A 21,844-nucleotide genomic window follows, 5' to 3' on the forward strand; every position below is an offset into this window, starting at 1 on the left:
ACCTAAGCAGACACTCTTGTCACATTCTGGCCTCCACATGCACACACATGCTCACAGACATGAACATGTATACACGCCCAAGGAGAATGAAGCAGGGTTCTTCAACTCTGTAAATGCACACACATGTTCACATTCATGAACATGCATACACACTCAGGGAGAATGGAGCAGGGCTCTTCTGTAAATGCACACACATGTTCACAGACATGAATATGCATACATACACAAGGAGAATGGAGCAGAGGGCTCTTCAACTCTGTGGACAGTGAGATACAACTGTCTTAATCGGGGGCCCACCTTAGCACCCAGAGTGTATAGTTAGGCCAGTATGAACCTCACATCTGAAAAGGTACAAGCTCTAGTGACAATCCCACACGTGAGCAGTGGCTGGCCGTGGGTCCACTAGTCTGCGGCAGGACCTCTGAGTTCTTGCCATGTGCTAGTTAGACTCGGGGCACACATTGAAAAGAAACGGGCGTTGGAGGTGCCCACTCGTCTTGTGCCTAGTGACCATTCTCTCTTGCTACTCACGGTGTCTGTGAGCTGTGACCTCCGAGCATGGTGGTGACTTCAGAGGCACCCGTTATAAACCTGCAAGGCGTCCACAGTCCACTCGGATCTGTGAGTCTGAGATGCAGTGTCACTCGTATTTTGGTGAAAACCCTTGGGGTCAAAGTTAAGAACTTCTGAACTTGGCACTGAGGAAAGCATGTTGCTGATGGTACCTGTGTGGCTGGCTTCGCCGAGGGCCAGGAATGGAACTCAATCTCAGAGTAGATGTCGGGCAAAGGACGGGATAGTCCTTAAATGAGCCTCAGCCTCCATCCCCAAGACACCTTCAACCCATGTGTGTCCCAGGGCCCAGCACCAGTGCACACTGCTTCTAGCCTCAGGCCGCTGTGAGTCCCCCTGAGGCTTCCATCTCAGAGAGACATCCAGGCAAGAAAGACGGGGAAAGCCAGAGTGTAATAAGAGTTTCTCCTTTTAGTTTTTAAACTACAGCATAAGCTAATGTTTCTTGATTTGTACAGCTGTTTTGATTTTGGTGGTTATTTTTTTTTTGGTTTTTTTTTTTAGCTTCATACTTCAGATCAATATTGATCTTTGAAATGATCATAGGAGTTGTAATATTTGACAGTTGTCCATTTCCCCACAGGTAGAAGAAAGACCGGACAAAGACTTCGCTGAGAAGGTAAGGATTTCTGTACGTCTCTGCCTTAGGTTAGTTATTAAACTAGACCAGGGTGAGGCTGACAGGAAGCCAGTTACTTGGTGTTTAATAAAGTAAGTGAATGGCTGAGGCTGCTTAAGTGGGCCACACAGCTGATGTTGTATCCCTAAAGTTGAAATATGAGGGATGGCAAAGGGCTCGTGGCTAACTAGACACCTGTGAGGTATCTGAATGAGCCTTTTTGTCACTAGCCAGAGCCCCAAAGGAGACAGTCCAGTAGAGAAGCTGAGTTACAGAAAAGGTGCTCTGGGGCCAGAGAGATGGTTCAGCGGGTAAGAGTGCTTGCTGCACAAAAGTGACGATATGAGTTCAGATCCCCAGCACACGTGTAAAAGGGTGGTTGTGTTCACACTTACCTATAACCCCAGTACTGCAGCTGGCCCTCTAGTCTAGACAAAATGGTGGGCTCCAGACTCAGTGAGAGACCTCATCTCAAGGGAATTCAGTGAAGAGTGATTGAAGAGGGTCCCTGACAGCCTCTGTTGGCCTTTATACTATTCCGTACACGTGCACATACCTTGCACACATGCACTCACCTTGTACATACCACACATACACACAAGCTCATACACAGACATGATCACCTGTGGAAGCTTAAATGGAAAGTAAAGGTTCTGTAGTGTTCGATGTGTTGGTAATTTTGGTTTTACCCAATCACACGTGGTCTTCACCCATTCCAGGGCTCCCGTAACATGCCCAGCCTGTCTGCAGCCACACTGGCATCTCTGGGCGGGACTTCCTCCCGGAGAGGGAGTGGAGACACCTCCATCTCCATGGACACCGAGGCATCCATCAGGGAGATCAAGGTAAAACAACTAGGCTCACTTGGGACTTGACAGAACCCCTTGGAAAGTTAGTCTTTGATTTGCAGAGTCTTCATTTGTGAGGTTCGCCATCAGTCCCATCTCCTAGCATGGACTGAGCTCAGGCAGTGGGAAGCCAGCTTTTCCTGACTGTGCACAGCAGGGAGGAGCATGAGTCCCCCTCTCTGGCCATGGTGCTGTGCTCTCTCTCCGTAGGCCATGCCGTCTTCCACCATGTGCTAACACGTGGATGTCTCCTTTTCATTAGACACTGGGACATTCGGGTTCCCTATCCCCCCATCCTTGTCCAGGACCACAGAGATTTCCTATCCTCTAGTACCTTTCTCTTGCCCAGAGTGTGCGCCCTCCCTTCTGTCTGTAGCATGCCTTTGGGAGACTCCATCACTGTATTTAAATGGTGGTTTTTCTCTTAGTATGACACAGACGTTATTCTCTGTTAAACCTTTGACACCAAGGATGGCGCCATGTGTTTGATGACCCCCTCTGTACATTGGAGAGACACACAGCCCAGCGCTGTTGGCTAATTTAGTACTTCGTGTACTGTTGGGTAACTGGTGCGACTGTGTCCCAAACAGGGAAGGATTGAGGGTAGGTGACCAGAATGTCGTGTCCTTCAGCGAGCAGAGTCAAGTCAAACAGAGGGTGCGAGAGGGCTGGATTTGGCTGACTTTGTGGGAGAGTTTCCTCATACTCAGATCCAGCTCACAGGGACCAGCTCCTCTGGTGGCGACTAAGCAGTCAGATGACATTTGCCAGGAGAACAGGAGAGGGCCTGGGGCAGCTGCCGGTGTTAGACCTAAAGATGCAGTTACGGTGCTTTAGGAGAGGGAGGAGAGGGAGGAGAGGGTTTGGGTTTTGGGTTTGTTTGTTTTGCTCTGCTCCCCTAAAATGCCATGCACCATTCCCGAACATGCTAGGCTCCAATGCTGCTGTTTTCCCGATGGGCTGGAAGGGGGATCATTGCAGTCCTATTTAGACTCTGCGCTTGGGCGTGAATACCATTCATTCGCCTGGCAGGTGTTTGCCAGGGGACTTGCTCAAGGCAGATACTCTCCCCGGGCACCAGGCACAGAGAGAGAAGCAACGTGGATATCAAGGGCTCTGTAACTGGGATGAGCTGGTCCCTGTCCCCAGCAGCACCTGTGGTGTAGGAAGACAGGGAGCTAAATCACTGTCAGAGCTCTTTTGGCTAGTTGTTGTTTAAGGTTGTTTGATTATTATTATTATTATTATTATTATTATTATTATTATTATTATTATATTTGGGGGGTGTATTAGTGCCACATGTGTGCAAGGTGCCTACCGAGGCCAGAAGAGGGTTAAAAAGAGCCCTTGAAGCTGGAGTTACAGGTGGTAACAGAGCCACCTGACTTGAGTGCTGGGAACTAAACTGGGGTCCTCAGGAAGGGCAGCAGGCACTCTGACCCACTGAGCCGCCCATCCAAGCTCTGCCCCCACTTGCCTGATTTTTGTTTTTAAGATTTACTTATTTACTATTTATTTTATGTGTATGGATGGGGGGTTGCCGTCATGTATGCCTGTGTACCATATGCACACCAGGATCCCACAAAGACCAGAAGAGGGTACCAGATCTCCTCGAACTGAACTTGCAAACTGAACTTGATTGTGGTGCGGATGCTGGTAATCGAACCCAGGTCCCCTGCAAGAGCAACGAGCCCTCTTAACCAATGAGCCGTTTCTCCAGCCCTGACGTCTCACCCATTTTAACAGTATATAAAGACATGTGAACTACATAAATTTTAATGTTTATAACACTGAAACTTATTTTCACTTTTCTTTAACACCTAATAAGATACAAAAGGAACCAATGTGATGGACCCTTAAGAAAGCCATAGTGGTGTGTGTGTGTGGTTGTGTGTGTGTATGTGTGTGTGGTTGTGTGTGTGTGTATATATGAATGTGTGAGTGAGTGTGTGTATGAATGTGTGTGTGAGTGTGTGTGGTTGTGTGTGTGTGTATGTGTGTGTGGTTGTGTGTATGTGTGTATATGAATGTGTGTGTGAGTGAGTGTGTGTGTGTGGTTGTGTGTGTGTGTATGTGAATATGTGTGTGTGGTTGTGTGTGTGTATATATGAATGTGTGTATGTGTGTATGTGTGTGTGAATATGTGTGTGTGTGGTTGTGTGTGTGCATATATGAATGTGTGTGTGAGTGTGTGTGTGTGTGAATATGTGTGCTCTGCCAGTTTTCTTTCTTTTTTCTTTTTTTTCTTTTTTCTTTTTTTTCTTTTTTCTTTTTTTCGGAGCTGGGGACCAAACCCAGGGCCTTGCGCTTGCTAGGCAAGCGCTCTACCACTGAGCTAAATCCCCAACCCCCCAGTTTTCTTTCTTGACATCATTTGCCTCTCGTGCATTTCCTTCAGGAACTTAATGAGTTAAAGGACCAGATTCAGGACGTAGAAGGCAAATACATGCAGGGATTGAAAGAGATGAAGGTACGGCTTATGGAAGTGTGAGACTGTGACACTAACCCACCTTAACTTTAAAAGGCCTCACAGAGGTCCCATGAGCATGCTCACTGTGAAGGGCTCCGGCTGCGGAAAGTGTAGGGCCATGGGAATTCTAACACAGCATGCATCTGTCTTTCCGATGCAGTGTCTGAACATAGTGAGTCCCCAGTGGAGAAGGTGATGGACCCAGCCCCTGATGTGGGATGGTACTCAGCGCCCTCCCCCTAGGCTTAGAGCCAGAGTCTCACTTTAAAAACAGAGCAGACAGACACTAGAGTTTTGCTTCTCTTCACTCCCCGTCATTCTCACGTACAAGTATCCTCCCAGTTCGCTTTGCTGAGCCCATTAGAGCCTCCTAACGCACGTGCTTTCAAAGCGTCTGGGTTATTGCATGCTGTCGACTTTTCCTGGGGGGAGCAGCATCTGAGAGTGTGTGTGTGCAGGACTGTGAAGGACATTGCCATGCCAACAGGAAATGTACTGCCCCTGTCCTTAACAATGCTGAAGGTGAGTAGGTGCTTCAGGGAGCTGGTGCCAAGGCACACGGCAGTCATATCTGTGACAAGCTCAAGAAGATCAAGCAGTAGATACAGATCAGTTACTGCTTCCTCATCTCCTCAGAAAGGACCCAAGGAATCATGTAAACTCCATAGCAATATGCACTGACAGACAGGTGGCATAAATCACATACAAATTCATCGTGTTCATAATCATTTCAATATAATAGAAAAACGAAGACCCTGGCTTTTCTCTCACCTCAAAAATGGAGCTGCAAATCAACCTGGAGCCAACAATACCACTTTGGGTTGTCATGGTGTATACCCATAGCGGGGACCAGTGCTGGAGTCCACAAGGCCTCTTCACAGCTCTGACTCTTGAGCTGGCCTCTCTAAGGCTCTGGGTAGTTGAAGCTGGCAACTGCCCCCCTCTTGCTCTCCGGGCTTCACTCTCCTGACATTTAAATTTTGGAGCCTGCACGAGTGAGAGCCAAGTTTGGGCACTGCTGATATTATCTTTCCCACGGCTGTCCTTTCAAACAAATGACCTTGGTTGTTCCAGGAACTACCCAGTAAGACCTGTGTACCTTGTTTTATTTCCCATGAGTCAGAAATCTGACATGTCCACAAACCCTTTCCTGGTTCCCAAACCTGAAGTGGGCGGAATAGCAGTGGCTTGTGGCAGGGTTTTATTTCCATCAGTAACTGACTCGTTCACATTGAGTAATGACGTCAGAAACCCACTGAGCTGCCACGATGGCCTGTGGTAGGAAGATTCTGGCTGCTGAACCAGTCACTGGCTCTACTGCCTCCCCCAGCAACCCCCATGTCCCAAATGCTTCCTTGTTTTAACAAGAAAAGAGATTGTTGTCTTAGTTACTCCTACGGCTGACAAAAGCAACTTAAGGGAGAAGGGGTTTGAGCTCACAGTTCAAAGGTACCAGTCCATCACGGTAGGGACGTCCTGGTGGCAGGAGCATGAGGCATCTGGTCACAGCACCTGTGCAGTCAGCAAGCAGAGAGCAAGGAGTGTTGATGCTCCCTTTCTCCTTTCTGTGCAAGCCAGGATTGCCACCCAGGGGTGGCCCACATTTAGGGTGGGTCTTCCAGGCTTAATTAACACAGTCAACATAATCCCTCACGGGCAAGCCATAGGCTGTACTTGCTCTTCCCTGACAGCTAAAAGGTACTCGTACCAGTGATGGGACATTGAGAAGGTGTCTCCGTGCCTTCCCAATGGAAAGAGACTTGTTCTCCTTTTGCAGGACTCTCTGGCCGAAGTTGAGGAGAAATACAAGAAGGCTATGGTCTCCAACGCCCAGCTAGACAACGAGAAGACCAACTTCATGTACCAGGTGGACACACTGAAGGACATGCTGCTGGAGCTGGAAGAGCAGCTGGCCGAGTCTCAGAGGCAATACGAGGAGAAGAACAAGGTAAGCACGGCCCGCCCGCCAGCCCGCCAGCCTGCCAACCCGCCAGCTCGCTGTGTTCAGGAAGGGAGGGGGACTGGGTAAATACTGTGTACATTATATTTTTAAAGGATTCTTATTTTTGTTAATTATGTATGGTTGGGGGTAGGGGATAGGTGCACAACTACACTGGCTTGTGGAGGCCAGAGGAAGGTGTCAGTTCCCCTAGGGCTGGGGTTACAGCAGGCATTCTTTATCTGTGGGTTGAAACCCTTTCACCGGGGTCACATATCAGATATCCTGGATACCACATCACAACTTGAGGAACTGTATTAAAGGGTCACAGCATTAGGAAAGGAGAGAACCACTGAGTTACAGGGAGTCATGAGCTGCCTGACACGAGTGCTGGAAATCAAACTCAGGTCAAACTCAGGACGGCATTTGCACTCAACTGCTGAGCCATCTCTCCAGCCTGCATTTATGTTTTTTAAAGCAGTGATTCCCCACTTGTCCGGAAAGCCCAGAGTCTGAGAGTTAGAACACTGTGCCTTTGTTGAATATGTGGTAGCAATGCCCTGTGATCCCAGCATGTAGGAGGCTGAGGCAGGAGGATTTCAGGTGTAATCTGTGTAACAAGATTGGGCTGTGTAACAAGGCTCTGTCCCCAAACAAAACAAAGCAACCTCAAGGTTGGGGGAGATAACTTGCTCTATAAAATGCTTCCTGCACAGCAGAGTTCAGATATCAGTGTCTATAGAGGCACCTACTTGTAATCCTGGTGCTGGGGAGGCAGAGGCAGGGGGATTGATCTCTGGTGTTTACCAGGTAACCAGATTAGCTTAATCAGCTAGCTCCTGACCACAAGAAACCCTTTTTCAAAAACCCAAAGTGGGGTCTGGAAAGATGGTCCCAGGGTTTAAGAATATGCAGTATCACACAGGGGGCCCATGTTTGGTTCCCAGAACTCATGTGAGGAGGCTCACCAGCTCCTGTAACCCCAGCTCCTGGAGCTCTGATGGCTGTGGCCTCGGGGCATCCACACTCAGGTGCACAGACCCACACACATACACACAATTAAACAATAAGAAAATAAAGCTTGAAAAGAAAAGAAACATAACCTAGGTAGACAGCTCCTAAGAAATGACACCCAACCCAACTTCTGACTTCTATACCCCTGTACACATAGTGTATGCACACACACACACACACACACACACACACACACACACACACACACACACAAATAGCCACGACCACATAGACAAATGCATGTAAAACTCAGAAATCTGTGCTCTTTTCTGAGTGACTTGAAATGTTAGCATGCGTAGTTTCAATGTGTAAACTATTTTTCATTAAAATAGTTTTACTAGAATATTGGCATTTTGCATGAAAATAAAACAACCCTGAAAAGACATGTATATGAAAAGACAAACATGTTTAAATAATGCACAACTAGGTGGTTCCAGATTTTCATGCTAAAATTCATTTCCTGCCTTTGATTTTATGTCAGCTTCCTAGGGTATTAATGACAAACATCAAAGATTTTAGGAAAATCATATATTGTTATTTTTACTCATTTGGAAAAGGCACATTAGTTACTCTCTTTCGATAATCATACCTAAGCCTGGAGAAGGGCAGCCTTGCGTTTGCCTCAGGATCTACTGAGACTCACACGACTACAGAAGCAGTTTTGCTCTTGCACTCTCCCGGCCTTCAGCCCAGTTCTGGGGATCATAGAAGACCCCTAGAAAAAGGCCCTAGGATGTATCATAGCAAAAGAGGAATTTTAGGGGAGGGGGATGGGATAGAGCAGTTTCTGGATGGGAAACCAGGAAAGGGGATAACACTTGAAATGTAAATAAAAATATCCAATAAGAAAAGGGAAAAGAAGAGAGGAATTGAAAAACATCCGTTCGGGGTTGGGGATTTAGCTCAGTGGTAGAGCGCTTGCCTAGGAAGCGCAAGGCCCTGGGTTTGGTCCCCAGCTCCGAAAAAAAGAACCAAAAAAAAAAAGAAAGAAAAAGAAACACATCCGTTCATCGCCTACACACACTCCACAGATTAATCTTAGACAGGGAGACTGTCCGATTGTCCCCTATGGAGGGCAGAGGAGTGAGTTTGTGTTATGTGTGCCTTGGAAACAGCAATGACATAGTAAAGGGATGTTTGTCCTGAGGGAAGTGTGGCTCACGAGAGCATGATCCCCGTGACAGGAGTATGCCATTGAATCTCACCCTCAGCCACCGTTTCTCATCCACAGGAGTTCGAGAGGGAGAAGCATGCCCACAGCATCCTACAGTTCCAGTTTGCCGAAGTGAAAGAGGCCCTGAGGCAAAGGGAAGAAATGCTCGAAGTAAGCAGCCTCTGCCTTCTTCCCTTTCTGTTGATTCCTTGCTGTCTTAGCCCAGGCTAAGACAAGATACTGCAGACTTGGTGTCCTTGATGAGTGCATATTTCCTTACTGTTCTGGATATCAGAGTCCTGGTCGAGGTTGGGAACAGCGCCTTCAGTGTTCAATCTGAACACTCATCCTATCTACCCTGGGACCCACCCTCAGACATCATTCAACCTTAATACTTCTGACCTTATCCCCAAACACTAGTCACCTTGGAGGCTGGGGAGTCGGTTACACCTTTGCTTGAAGTCCAGGGTCGAAGCTAACTTTCTGTCCCTTGAGGAACTGGCTCCTCTTACTGGTATAGTCTCACTCTGGTGCTCTTGTATTTGTCTTGGGAGATGTGGAAAAATGCCCCGCACCAAGGTCCACATCCTACTCCCTAGAAGTTGTAAATATGGAAAAAAAAAAGATTTCAAAGGTGAGATCAAAGACCTTGATCATCTGCGTGGCTCTGATGTAATCACAAGGGTACCCACCAGAGGGAGGCAGGTCAGACGCTGAGGTGGGAGCTGTGTTGACAGCAGTGGGGGTTGGGGGGGTGGGGCGGTTAGAGTTTATAAAGAAGAGAGGAACTGGAGAAGACAGACTATTGATCCTCTTCCCCAGAAGACTCTTTCCAAACACTCTCAGAACCGTAAGAGTACATTTATGTGATTTCGGGAGAGTCATGGTCATTTGTTACAGTGGCTGTAGGAAACTGGCACAGGTATGTGCCAGGTAACATTTTGATCCACAGTGGGACACAAGGATGACAGTGGTCCTGTGGATTAGTCACTTAGTAACACTGAAGCCATCATCTTCACAGTCTATGACGTTTGCAAAACGATGAGCTCACCTATTTGCACCGTCTCTGTTTCTCAGACTTCTGTCCTACGACCAAGCTGTATGACTATGCAGGGTTAGGTTTTGTTTTTATAACATAATCAGGACTGTAATTGGTGGTTCTGAGGTAAGATATCACCCAGGCTACTGGGGCTGAGAGTAGAACAAAGGAAAATTCTAACATGCAGATGAATCTGGGGTTGGTGAGATGAGATGCTTGTCGGCTGCCTACTGGTCAACCTCCCCACCCTGGTCATCCAGCACTGACTTCTTTTCTCTGCTTAACCCTTTGTCTGCTTTCTCTCTGTCTGTTCCTTTCCTCAGGAAATCCGACAGCTGCAACAGAAACAGGCGGGTTATATCAGGGAGATTTCTGATCTTCAGGAAACGATAGAATGGAAAGACAAAAAGATAGGGGTAGGAGTCTCAAGCCTTCGACAAACGCTGCCAGGGGGTGGGATGCTTAGCAAATGAGGCTCTTGCAGAAGCTTTGGTTTGGAAAATCATGTTTGCACGAGTGCGTGTGACCCTCATGTGATGCCACATGAGTAGCCTGTTGTCCACCCCGGCTTACCCAGGCAGATGGGACCACAGCTGGGTATGTGGAGTTGTCTCCCTCCCTGAGGCACCAGAGCAGCCTAAGTGCAATGCAGGCCATGCACTGAGAGAGGTTCTGTGTAACTCAACATGGAGGATCAAACTCCAGATTTCCCTCAGAGTTATGGGCTGCTGTGGGTGGCAGATACCTTGCCCCACAGGCTTCCTCTGAATCCCTCTCCATCCTCAGCAGAGAGGAAGAGACAGCCCATCCACATTTAGGAGTGAATAAATGGGAAGAGTGGACCCCACCAAGTCACTGTTGACTCACAGTAGCACATGGTACCTAAAAACCAACTCAGGTGACAGGGCCCCAGTACAGGTCCAGAGGTGATCTGTCACATCAGAAAGGTTCACAACAGGGAGCCCCATCATTCAGGCCGTGGCTAAGAGACTGTTTGTGTGTGTGTGTGTGTGTGTGTGTGTGTGTGTGTGTGTGTGTGTGTGTGTCTGTATATGTATGTACACACGTACAAACATACTTTTCGAGAACATTTTTTAGACAACAAATACACACAGTCAATGTCTAAAAATAGCTTAAGAGCAAGGGACACAGTTGCCAGGAATGTGTAAACACAAGGGCCCTGAATTTAGTCACCAGACCAGACATGGTGCCCCATATCTGTAACCCTGGCACTGGGGAGGCGGGCTAGAGATAAGGACATTCCTAAGGCTTGATGACCAGCCTACTCAGGGAACTCCAGGACAGTAAGAGACTCTGTCTTTAAAACAAAGATGACGGCATTTGATAAACGACACTTTGTACTGTCCTCGGAGCTACAGAGACACACGGAGACCTGCGCACACGTGAACAAGAACACAAACATGAAAATATCTAAAATGATTGAGTAGGGTTCTTTAGCCACCATTCTGCATTTATCTCTCATTAAAAGGACTCTGCGATTCCCGTTCGCTCTCCAGCCCCAGGTTGTAAGATACAGAGACAGGGCCAGGCAATGTTGGTACACACCTTTAATTCCAGCACTGTGGAGGCAAGCTCCAGTCAGCCAGGGCCACACATTGAGACCCTATCAAAACAATAGACAACACCCCCTCCAAAAGGAGAAAAAAAGAAAAGAAAGCCAAGCTAGACAGTAATGGGATACCCTGGAGATATGGCTCCCTCCCCACATGTGAGGCCTTGGGTTCATTCTGCTATGCTGCAGTGAGAAAACAGAAGGCAGAGATGGAAGTTATGAAGCAGCTTTCCTCTCTAGCATCCCTTGCTTAGAAATGCTTATGTGTGAACAGTAGCTGGTCTAGCCTGGGATAAATCCAGCAGCGATTTTTTTTTCCCCACTGGTACCCCGGTGGCAGTGCCTCCCTAGTCCCCGCTTCTTACCTATCCTGCTATCTGTGCTAATCTCTCCCTCTCTCCTTCTCTCTCTCTTCCCCGGCCGACCCCTCTCTTTCTCCTCTGCCGCACACTCAGGCATTAGAGAGACAGAAAGAGTTCTTTGATTCCATAAGGAGCGAACGAGATGACCTCAGAGAAGAGACAGTCAAGCTGAAGGAGGAGTTGAAGGTATGAAACCAAAGTGCAGCTTAGGAACAATGACAATGACAGCTTAGGTTCTGTGGGTCTGGGGCCGTGAGCAGCTGGCTCTGTTTTCATCACTGTCGTGTTAATTAGTTCGAGCTTTCAATGAACTGTCCCTGGGAAGCAGGTGATGTCAGTACCCATATGTTCTTTTGCCTGGGACCATTGGTGTTCACAAAATGAACAGGTCTGCCAAAGTAGATCAGATTTCTAGCTCGGGAGTTTGGTGTTTATCTAGATATTTTCTTACCCTCATTAGAATATACGTACTTCCTTGTTTAAGCTTCTTGTCCAGGACTTTCTTAGTTGAACAATATCTGGGGTAAGTGGAGGGAATCCCACTTTTCCACCAGATCATTGCAAGGACAAGTTTCACATCTTGTAAGTGCCCTGCCAAGAGGAAACCAGCAGGGAGTCCTGGGTGGGTTCTCAGACTGCCACAGCAGTAGTGCTGAGAGGGGTGTGGCTATGGCAACATCCCAACTGCCCCCAGACACGCATCAGTGTCATTTCCCGAGCTCCCCAGTCAAAGTCGGAGCAGGTAAGTAACAGGATACAGGCTTAGAGCTGAGACCTAATTGAGGCTCCTGGTCCAGGCTGTGTGCAGCAGTTGGGAGCCAGGAAAAAAGTGCCGTGAACCAAGTAGACAGAGAGGAAATACTCTGCAACTGAGGCAGGCAGCTGTTTTCAAGGGGCTGGCCATGTCCTCCACATAAATGATCCTTTTGAGGATCTAAAGCATCCTAACCCCTGCGAATGCCGTCTTTATGCAAACTGCTCTCTGTCTTTCCACAACACTTACATATATCCCTTTCTTCATCCCCGTCTTCCTTTTTTTAAACTTTTTTTTTAATTTTCTCTTTTTTTGAATATTTATTTATTATGTATACAGCTTTCTGCCTGCATATACGCCTGCAGGCCAGAAGAGGGCATCAGATCTCAATACAGATGGTTGTGAGCCACCATGTGGTAGCTGGGAATTGAACTCAGGACCTCTGGAAGAGCAGACAGTGCTCTTAACTACTGAGCCATCTTTCCAGCCCCCGATCTCCCTTTTTAAAGACAGTGGTCAGAGTTTATAGTGAAAGGTTCATTTTCTTGAAGTTCTAACTTTCGTGGCAGCCCACAGGTCCTTGCCCTACTTAGAAGAAAGCCTTTTTAAAGTATCCAGTTTCAGATTGGAACACACAAGGAAGAAGCCACTGCAGATCTCCCTGCATCGACAAGACCATGAACCTGGCACCTGGACACTTGTCCATCCCTGTACAGTTAGCATCCACATCAGGAGAAGCAGCATCCTTTATATAACTGACATAGTTTAGCCTGGCCTCACTGAGTGTTACGTTAAATCTCTCTTTGCTCCCAGAAACATGGAATAATCCTAAATTCAGAAATAGCCACCAACGGAGAGACTTCGGACACAGTAAATGATGTTGGGTACCAAGCGCCCACGAAGATAACAAAAGAAGAGCTGAATGCCCTCAAGGCAGCTGGGGAAGGGACACTAGGTAAGAACTTTGCCTTGGCTCCTCTCAATGTTTGGTCAGCACTGACTCATCTTCGTACACTATCAGATCGGAGTGATTGTCACTGATCGATTAATAGTCACGCGGCATGCCCTTCATTCTGTCACCTATAGTAATTCTCCCAGACAAACCACGTGATCACCCACGGTGTTGTGAAGCATGCGTTTTTGTCTAGTGCTTTCCACCCATGGCTCGAGGGCACGTTTCTTTTTTGCTTTTCGAGGCTGAGTAGAAAGAGGGTAGGCTTAAAGTCGAGTGGTAGAGTCGAGAGTTCCATTTGGGTTTTCTCCGGATGCGTTCCAATTACGACTTTCCACTTAATCTTGTAAGGGAGTTGTCCGGAGGTCAAAAACCGTGGGATTGGGGGCTGCAAAGTAGATGGGCAGGCCATATTTTCCCGCCAGTCGGGCACACTCAGGCACCCGCCATACAAACATTCGGAGAGTGTGAGGTGCCTAAGTGGGACACAGGACACCTGGAGATGGCAGCCCTGAACTGCTGTCCCCACCCTCAGGATGGAAAGCAGCCGCAGTAGTGGGGTTGCTCCTTGATGTACGTGGGGTGTGCTCACAGGAGTCGGAATTCACCCACCTTATTCAGAATGGGCTTCCTCTGTATGCCAGCCACAGTTTTAGCGTCTGTAAGAATACATACAATTGGGAAATTTAATGGATCGTAGGGATATTTCCTGTAATTTTCATAGATGAAATGATTTACAAATTAACACTAGTCCTAAATTGTGGCTCTGGGATAAATCCAGTTGCTAGTTCCTTTTCCAAGGCTCTGGAGTCTGTGACCATATTACAAGACAGAGGCTCTTGTCTTCTTGGCGTTTGTGCCCATGTGCAAGCCTGGAGGCCCCAGCTTCTCAGGACTGATTCCTAGGTGCTCCCACGTGCCCTTGTGATTGTTAGAGCAGTGTGCTCTTACCAACATGTGATTTGCCAAAGCAGGAAGAGTGCATAGTTTCTACCATTCCTCCAGGACAGCCCCACTGGGGACTGGTCCTGCTGTTCTTAACCTCCATGTACAGTTGACACATCCCTGGTAGTCATGCGACATGGCTGAAAGGAGAGATGCCACTTTGTCGGTGACCCCCAAAGGGGCTTGATGATGTACACAGTCAGAGAAATGCTGTGGGGGGCGGGGTCTGTTTATTTCAGATTTACCTATGTCTGATATTTCTTCAACATGAAGTTGCTACATCAATAATCATACACGATAGTAGAAAATTTTAAAGGGTGAAGTTAAGTCACCTCTCAATAAAGGCCAGATAGTTTCCCACCTTTTTCCCGGGATTGGAGGTCCACTGTGGCGACTGCCCAGTTCTTAGAATGACAGGCTTTCACTTCCAGTAAGATAATGTCCGTGAAGCAGGGAATTTATTGACTGCTTGGTACGCTTGATGAGTTAAGCGTTCAACTAGAGTTTTCAGCTTTGCCTTTTGTTGGGATTACCACCCCCTTGGGGACATAAGAGCCCATGTGTCCCGTAGGGGACATTATCTGAAAAAGATATGCCAGGTGACAGAACCTGGACTGCTTTCTGCCTCACAGGGCTTACCCTAGCAGCGTCTTCCTGACACTGGCTTTCCAGCCGAGTTTCCTAAACAAAATGTTCTTTTGAGAACATATAGAGGCTACCGTTAGGGCTGTGAGATTCCTGGTACTAGGGTGTCTGAGAGTGTGAGTGGCTGGGACACAGGGTCAGAGTTAGGGGAATGGCAGGATGACCTAGCCTAGCGTCCACTTGGGAAGACTTCGTGTGGCTGCCTGCCTGTTCCACAGCTCTTTCTGCCAGCTAAGTCAGAACCTCGCCTTTAAAAGTGCTTCCTACCAGATGGATGGTATCAGCCCCTCTGGCCTGCCTTGGTGGCCGTGGCCCTCTGCTTATCAAAAACTAGCAATTGCTGCTTTGACACACAGGCCCGGCAAAGGCTTCTTTCCTGTGACTCTCTCTCCTCTCTCTCTGTATCTCTCTCTGTATCTCTCTCTCCTCTCTCTCTGTCTCACTCTCTTTCTCTCCCTTCTCTGTCTCCTCTCTCTCTATCTCCTCTCTCTCTGTCTCTCTCTCTGTCTCTGTCTCTCTCTCTCTCCTCTCTCTCCTCTCTGTCTCCTCTCTGTCTCTCTGTCTTTCTCTCTGTGTCTCCCCTCTCTCTGTCTCTCTGTTTCTGTCTCTATCTCTCTCCTCTCTGTCTCCTCTCTGTCTCTCTGTCTTTCTCTCTGTGTCTCCCCTCTCTCTGTCTCTCTGTTTCTGTCTCTATCTCTCTCCTCTCTGTCTGTCTCCTCTCTGTCTCTCTGTCTTTCTCTCTGTGTCTCCCCTCTCTCTCTGTCTCTCTGTCTCTCTCTGTCTCTGTCTCTATCTCTCTCTCTCCTCTCTCTGTCTCCTCTCTGTCTCTCTGTCTTTCTGTGTCTCCCCTCTTTCTCTGTCTCTCTGTCTCTCTGTCTCTCTTTCTCTCTTTCTCTCTGTCTCTGTCTCTATCTCTCTCCTCTCTCTGTTTCCTCTCTGTCTCTATCTCTCTCCTCTTTCTCTCTCTCTCCTCTTTCTCTCTCTCTCCTCTCTCCTCTCTGTCTCTCTATCTCTCTCTGTGTGTCTCCCCTCTCTCTCTGTCTCTCTATCTCTCTCTGTGTGTCTCCCCTCTCTCTGTCTCTCTATCTCTCTCTGTGTGTCTCCCCTCTCTCTCTGTCTCTCTGTCTCTCTCTGTCTCTGTCTCTATCTCTCTCTGAGTCTCCCCAACCCCCTCTCCCTCTTCTTCTCCACTCTTCTCCTCTCCTCCCCCAACCCCCCCTCTGAGAAAGTTGGGTGGTAACTAAAACATGTATTTGCATTTTAATATATATTAAGTGCCCGCCACATCATGGGGTCCCTTCAATTCTCTCAATGGTCTTTTAGGAAAAGCCAAAGAAGTGGAGGTGAAAAAGGAAATTGTGGAGAAAGTGGGGCAAAGAGAAACCTTACAGGATTCTGAGCAAGAACAGCCCAAACTCAACACAGGAAAGGATTGTGTGGACAGAGGGGTGTTACATCCTGGTGAAAAGGCTGAGAACCAAAGACCCGTTGAAGACAGTGCCCTGTCCCCGGGACCACTAGCAGGGGCCAAGTGTGAGCAAGAGGTTCAGAGCCAAGATCAAGAAAACACTTCCATCCTCAAAAGCCCAGAGCAGATTGAGTCACACGAGGTCACAAACAAGTCAGACAGTAGGGACAGCAACTCCCCTGAACCATCTAGCTGCCGGGGAGGTCTAGACAGTGAAGTGTCAGGGCCCACTGCCTTGGGTATCAAAAACCAAAGTGAAAACTCTATGGATAGTCAGGGTAAAGAAAACCAAGAAGATTTGGGAAAAGGTAGCTTTGAACCACGTCCAGACCACGTTTTGGGGCAAACACCTGAAATTGACAAGGTGAGCTGTACAGACTCAAGGGGCACAGGTGGGAACCACCTGGAGGATGTGGTACAGGCAGGGGACACCATAGTTGAGGACCAAGTAGGGACAATGGCCTCTGCAGAGCAAAGCAAAAGCATGGAGAATCACATTGGAAGAAGTCTGAACGATGGGCTGGGGCAGAGCTCAGAGAGAGAACTCGCCCATGAAGCAGCTGAGCTTGAGGAGGCCCTCACTCAGAGTTCACAGGCAGGCGGAGAGAACACCGTTACTGAGGCTGAAGATGCAGCAGTAAGAGATGAGAAGCCCCTCCAGGCAGACGTCCAGGCAACCCCTGCAGCTCCCACAGTTCAGAGCGGCCATCAGGACACGACAGGGCCAGGTAGCACAGACACCAAGCACACATCACCTCACGCAAAAGAACGTAACAAAGCAAAGAGCGAGCAGCAGGCAGAGGCCTTGGATTCACCCCAGAAGAAGACTAAGAACAAGAAGAAGAAGAACAAGAAGAAGAAAGCTGCAGCTCCCATGGAAACCTGCAAAGATGCTAACGAGGAGTCAAGCTGTCAGGACCCAGATGTGGGTGATGGGGAGGAAGAAGAGCGGGTCCAGGCCACCGACAAGAAATGGGCGGCAGAGACCCCAGAACTGAAAGAAGATCCTCAAAGTCGGCCAAGTGGGAAACAGAACGACGCGGAGGAGGACAGCGGTCCAGCTGAAGGTCCCACAGACGTCTTGGATCAGAACAGTCTGCAGTGTGCAGACGGGGACATCTCCCCAGTAGGCAGGAAAGGTCCCCAAAGGGATGCCTCTCAGATAGGTGGTGAAGAGGGACTTGTGCCCTCCCAACATCCAGGCCAGGCAGATGAGAAGGGTATTGAGGGCCACAGCGTAGACAACAGTGACCTGTCAGGGGAGCTGGGGGGCTTCAATTCAGAAAGTGGAGAGCAGGCAAGAGAGGAGGTTGGGAACAGCAAGAGTAAAGAGGATTGCACCATGTCGTGAGGAGGCAGGGCGGGAGAGTGAGTGTCAGCGCTGGTCAAGGACTTAGCCCAGTAAGCTCAGCCCTTCAGCCGTCAACTACATCAGAAACCCCATGCTTCCGTTCCACGGCCGAGGTTCACGGGCGTTCCAGTTTCTGTGGATGCTCCGTGTGTCAGTCGATCACCGAGCACCAACGACTTTAAGTCATAGACTGTTACCTGTAGGTTTGAATTTAACCCTTGATCACCTAGCCAGCACTGTTGTTACTTTCGGTTCTAGCTGAGAACATTTCCTTAGCCTCAGGGGACACCAGGTGTAGGTTTGCTTCAGGGCCGGATGAACGCAAATATTCTTGACCAAAGGTATCAGGATCTGGCTGAAATGACCAAACGGCGTTCGTAGATTTCTGCATTATAAGCAGCGAATATCCAAATATGTGTTATTTAAATAGATATATTTTCATATTTGATCTTAATAATTCACACCGTAGCCAGTTTGGTATCGTACTTAAAGGAGTGGATGGATAAGTAGCATATAGGTCAGTGGGTGAGAGGAGCTACACCTGGGGTGGAGATTAATCCCGGTAGAGATTCAGATATGAACCAGAAAACACAGGGAGACCATGTGCTTTTACCTCACATAACTACTTTATTTTGCACCAATGCTCTTGGATCTTGTTGCCAATGGTACCCAAGTTAATTTTATCAAAGACCTTTATTTGAAAGATGCGGGTGATGTGATAAATTCATTTTATATCGAATATTTTATTTTTTACTCTTCTCTGCTAATGACATGTTGAAATTATATTTCCTACTTTAGTACTGAAGAGAAACAGCCATTATTTTTTTTTTCAATTTTAAAGTTATCCTTCTGCCTGAATGTCTACTTAAAAATTACAAAAGGCTGTTCTTGTGCAAAGGGACCCATTAGGTAATAATTCAAAATTTTGCATCTGGTATAGATATTTTTATTTGTTGTTTCTCGATATTTTTCTTATTGGAAAGTTGTTGTTTTATCTGCCTGAAGGAAGTATGTATTTTCTATATAAAGAAGCATTTAGAAAATAACTGTAAAGTTGAATCTAAAAGTATTAGCACATATACAATCACCAGAGGATTACTGTATGACTGCTGTTGACACGTTACAGAATCATGTGAATTCATACTACTGTTACAAGGTAGAGTGGAATGCAAAATGACCAAAACCTCAGTAAAATTTGAGGCAAACTGAAGTGTCATATAATTGAAATAAAAGAATTTTATAATTTTACAAGCCTATGGTTCTGGTCTTTGAGACCCTTGACCTCTGACCCTGGTAGCTGTTTGCTCAGTGCCCACACGAAGTCACTTGGGGCTTTTGAGCTCCCTCAGGGGTTCCAGAAAAACCAGTTCTAAGGGCCTTTGTCATTGGCAAGTGAGCCCCACTGTTAAGAGGCTGCCCCACTGCTGGTGTGGAAGCTGAGAGAGCAGCCCCAAGCCTATCTGCTCTACTCCAAACATGCCCATGTGCTCCATTAGGGAAGGTCTCCATTGGCGCCCTGCTAAAATGTGCCAGTGCATGGAGCTGTTTGTGAAAGAGGACAAAAGCGGTGAGGAAGGGGGCTGGAGAGATGGCTCAGCCGTTAAGCACACTGAATACTCTTCCAGAGATCCTGAGTTCAATTCCCAGCAACCACATGGTGACTCACAACCATCTGTAATGGGGTCCGATGCCCTCTTCTGGTGTGTCTGAAGAGAAAGTGAGGAAACATTGGCTATGTGCGTGTGTCCTGAGAAACAGGACAGGCGAGCTACTGCATGTTCTACGCCTATGCCATGAAAATGAATTAGGTTGGAAGGCTGCAGGCTGCGCCCCAGGGTTCTTGCAGGACCAGAAGGTTGCAGTCAGTGGCTCCAGCTTTAGCCAAGCCTCCATTTATACTTCGTCTCAAATGCCTACTCCTACTCAATGCCTGCCAAGCTACCTCTAGGGGTGTTTGGAGGGCTTGGGGTTCTACTGGCCACACTGTGCAGAATGCTACCTGGTCTCTCTAAGTCAAGGGGCACATAATAAAGTGTACTCCCCGTGGCCTGCCTCTGAAAGCCAGGAGGGGTGTTTTCTGTGCTGGTGCAGCATGGTGGTCCTACATAGACGCCATTTTCCAAGTGGGTGAGACTACATTTCACCCACCCCCTTTGCCACTTCTGCTGCCCCCTTACACACTCTGGCCCCTTTACACATACTTGGCTATAACAGCCAGTGGCTGGAGAAGGGTAGCCCCCTGCCCACGCACACCCCTTGGGTGCTGTAACAAGAAAAGAGAAGAAGTCAAGCCATCCTTCTCTTTTCTGGAAGAAGGCAGCCTCAGGGAAGGTAGACGCTGCCACCGTTAGGTTCTGTCAGAGAAGGAGGAAGGATGGGGCTCCAGGAAAGGCGCAGCCCCACTGTCACATTTGAGCATATAGAGGGGACAAGTCCCTTGAGCAATGGGGGTGGGGGACGTAATGGCTAAAATTGCCCCATATAGTGAAAAGTACACGTCATGAACAAATCACTAAACTAGAGAAAGCCTCCTTTTGTCTATGAACGAAGGGAGTCCCACCTTTCAGAGGTGTGTGTGTGTGTGTGTGTGTGTGTGTGTGTGTGTGTGTACATGTGGGAGGGGGGTTGGTTGGCCTTGAGTGACCCTAGGATGGGGTTTCTAAGAAACCCAGACTTCTTCAAGATGCCCAAAGCAATCAGGAGCTTGGAGAATTCCAGCACTAGTTTGGGTACCTCAGGAATTTTCTTTTTTCTTTTTTTTTTCTTTTTTTTTTTTTTTCCGGAGCTGGGGACTGAACCCAGGGCCTTGCGCTTGCTAGGCAAGTGCTCTACCACTGAGCTAAATCCCCAACCCCACCTCAGGAATTTTCTAGAAGGTGCTAACTCCCTGCGTCCCATTTTGGCGTCTCAAAACTGTAGCAGAAAGTTTGCTAAAATTTAACATACTAAAAAAATAGATTTTTTTAAAAAAACCCTTTAATGATATAAAGATAACTTTAATATCCAGCCGACTAATTTTAACATGAGTCAGTTAAAGAACAACACTAAAGGTCAGAAAACTGTTCATTCTTGACAAGTGCCAGCTTAAGAGGTTTGGGGAGGAGGGTTAGCAAAGGCCGGTAACTTGGATTAGGATCCCTTAAATGAAAAGGAAGGTGAGTTTCACATGTGGGCATTTCCACACATGACTCATCCATTGGGAATGGGAGTCCTAGACCAGGTTTTAAGGGTTCTGCTGAGAGGTTCAAGTCCTGATCTGAAACGCCCACGGAGAGCAGTGGTCAGGGACACCCTAAGGCTGGGCTGTGATCCCTTAGGCATTAGGAGTGTCCCCTACCCATCACACTGGGCCTCCCCTTCATCTGAAGGCAAATGCAAGATGTCTGACCGTGGGGACCCTGGGCTGCGGACCAGCTTATAGCAGAGAAACTAAGTGGCAACGGTGTCTCCATAGGCATTCAGCCTCCCTGTCAGTATCCAACATCCTGATTTTTGCCTTTAGTTATGAAAATCCTCATTCAGCATCCGTTCTCCCCAAAGAACAGAGAGATTTGGGGGAGTGACTGACAGACACACACACACATATACACATAGGCATCCTTCTATAACACCTCTTGGAGGTATGAGGAATTCTAGGAATTAAAGCCATTACTGTGCTTTTCTTCAGAAGACAAAAAAAGTAACAGCATATTATAACTGGCTTAGTGGACATGTCATCATTGGCTCATGGTTTGTAAAGAGAGGTAAAACTCCGACATCGGCGGGTGCGTCTGTGTGAGCAAGAAGCAAGATAGCTAGGTGTGGAGTCTAAATTTGGAAAGAGCTCTCCTTGAGTCTTTGGCGCTCGCGAACAGCAACATTGCACATTGCTAAACCGTGAAGCCTGTGAGATCTTGTGTTGCAGCGTGTTTCCCCTAGCGTTCTTGCATGCTAGCCTAAATAGAAGAGTGGTCTGCTTGCATGAGCCGGAGGCTGCCCGGATGAGAAGCATGTCGGGAGGCTGGCACCACCCTTTGGCTGAGCTCCTCCCCGTCCTGTCTGTGGCCTCATTCATCGTGGTACGTGTTTAACCTACACTTCATCACTCATTCCACTAACCGGTCTGTCTGTTATTGTGTTAGTGACATGCTGTGAGGCCA

The 21,844-nt window shown here is 47.8% G+C and overlaps 1 protein-coding gene across 52 annotated transcripts in view; it reads left to right on the forward strand.

Moving 5' to 3' along the window:
• The window catches only part of Lrrfip1 (LRR binding FLII interacting protein 1), a 128,199-nt gene that overhangs the window by 98,834 nt on the left and 7,521 nt on the right, over positions 1 to 21,844 (forward strand). For 10 of the 52 annotated variants that reach the window (XM_087567098.1, XM_087567101.1, XM_087567109.1 and 7 more), the window contains 8 exons: positions 1,157 to 1,192; positions 1,912 to 2,037; positions 4,439 to 4,510; positions 6,288 to 6,458; positions 8,695 to 8,787; positions 9,979 to 10,071; positions 11,684 to 11,776; positions 13,158 to 13,299. In XM_087567098.1, coding sequence (XP_087423224.1) covers positions 1,157 to 1,192; positions 1,912 to 2,037; positions 4,439 to 4,510; positions 6,288 to 6,458; positions 8,695 to 8,787; positions 9,979 to 10,071; positions 11,684 to 11,776; positions 13,158 to 13,299 — 826 coding nt within the window. Of the gene's footprint in view, positions 1 to 1,156; positions 1,193 to 1,911; positions 2,038 to 4,438; positions 4,511 to 6,287; positions 6,459 to 8,694; positions 8,788 to 9,978; positions 10,072 to 11,683; positions 11,777 to 13,157; positions 13,300 to 16,209; positions 21,764 to 21,844 lie in introns of those variants that run through there. The other 42 variants (XR_015628797.1, XR_015628799.1, XR_015628805.1 and 39 more) reach the window with 11 other exon arrangements.

The sequence above is a fragment of the Rattus norvegicus genome, chromosome 9 (genome assembly GCF_021556685.1).
Source record: "Rattus norvegicus strain SHRSP/BbbUtx chromosome 9, alternate assembly SHRSP_T2T, whole genome shotgun sequence".
Taxonomy (NCBI): Eukaryota; Metazoa; Chordata; class Mammalia; order Rodentia; family Muridae; genus Rattus; species Rattus norvegicus.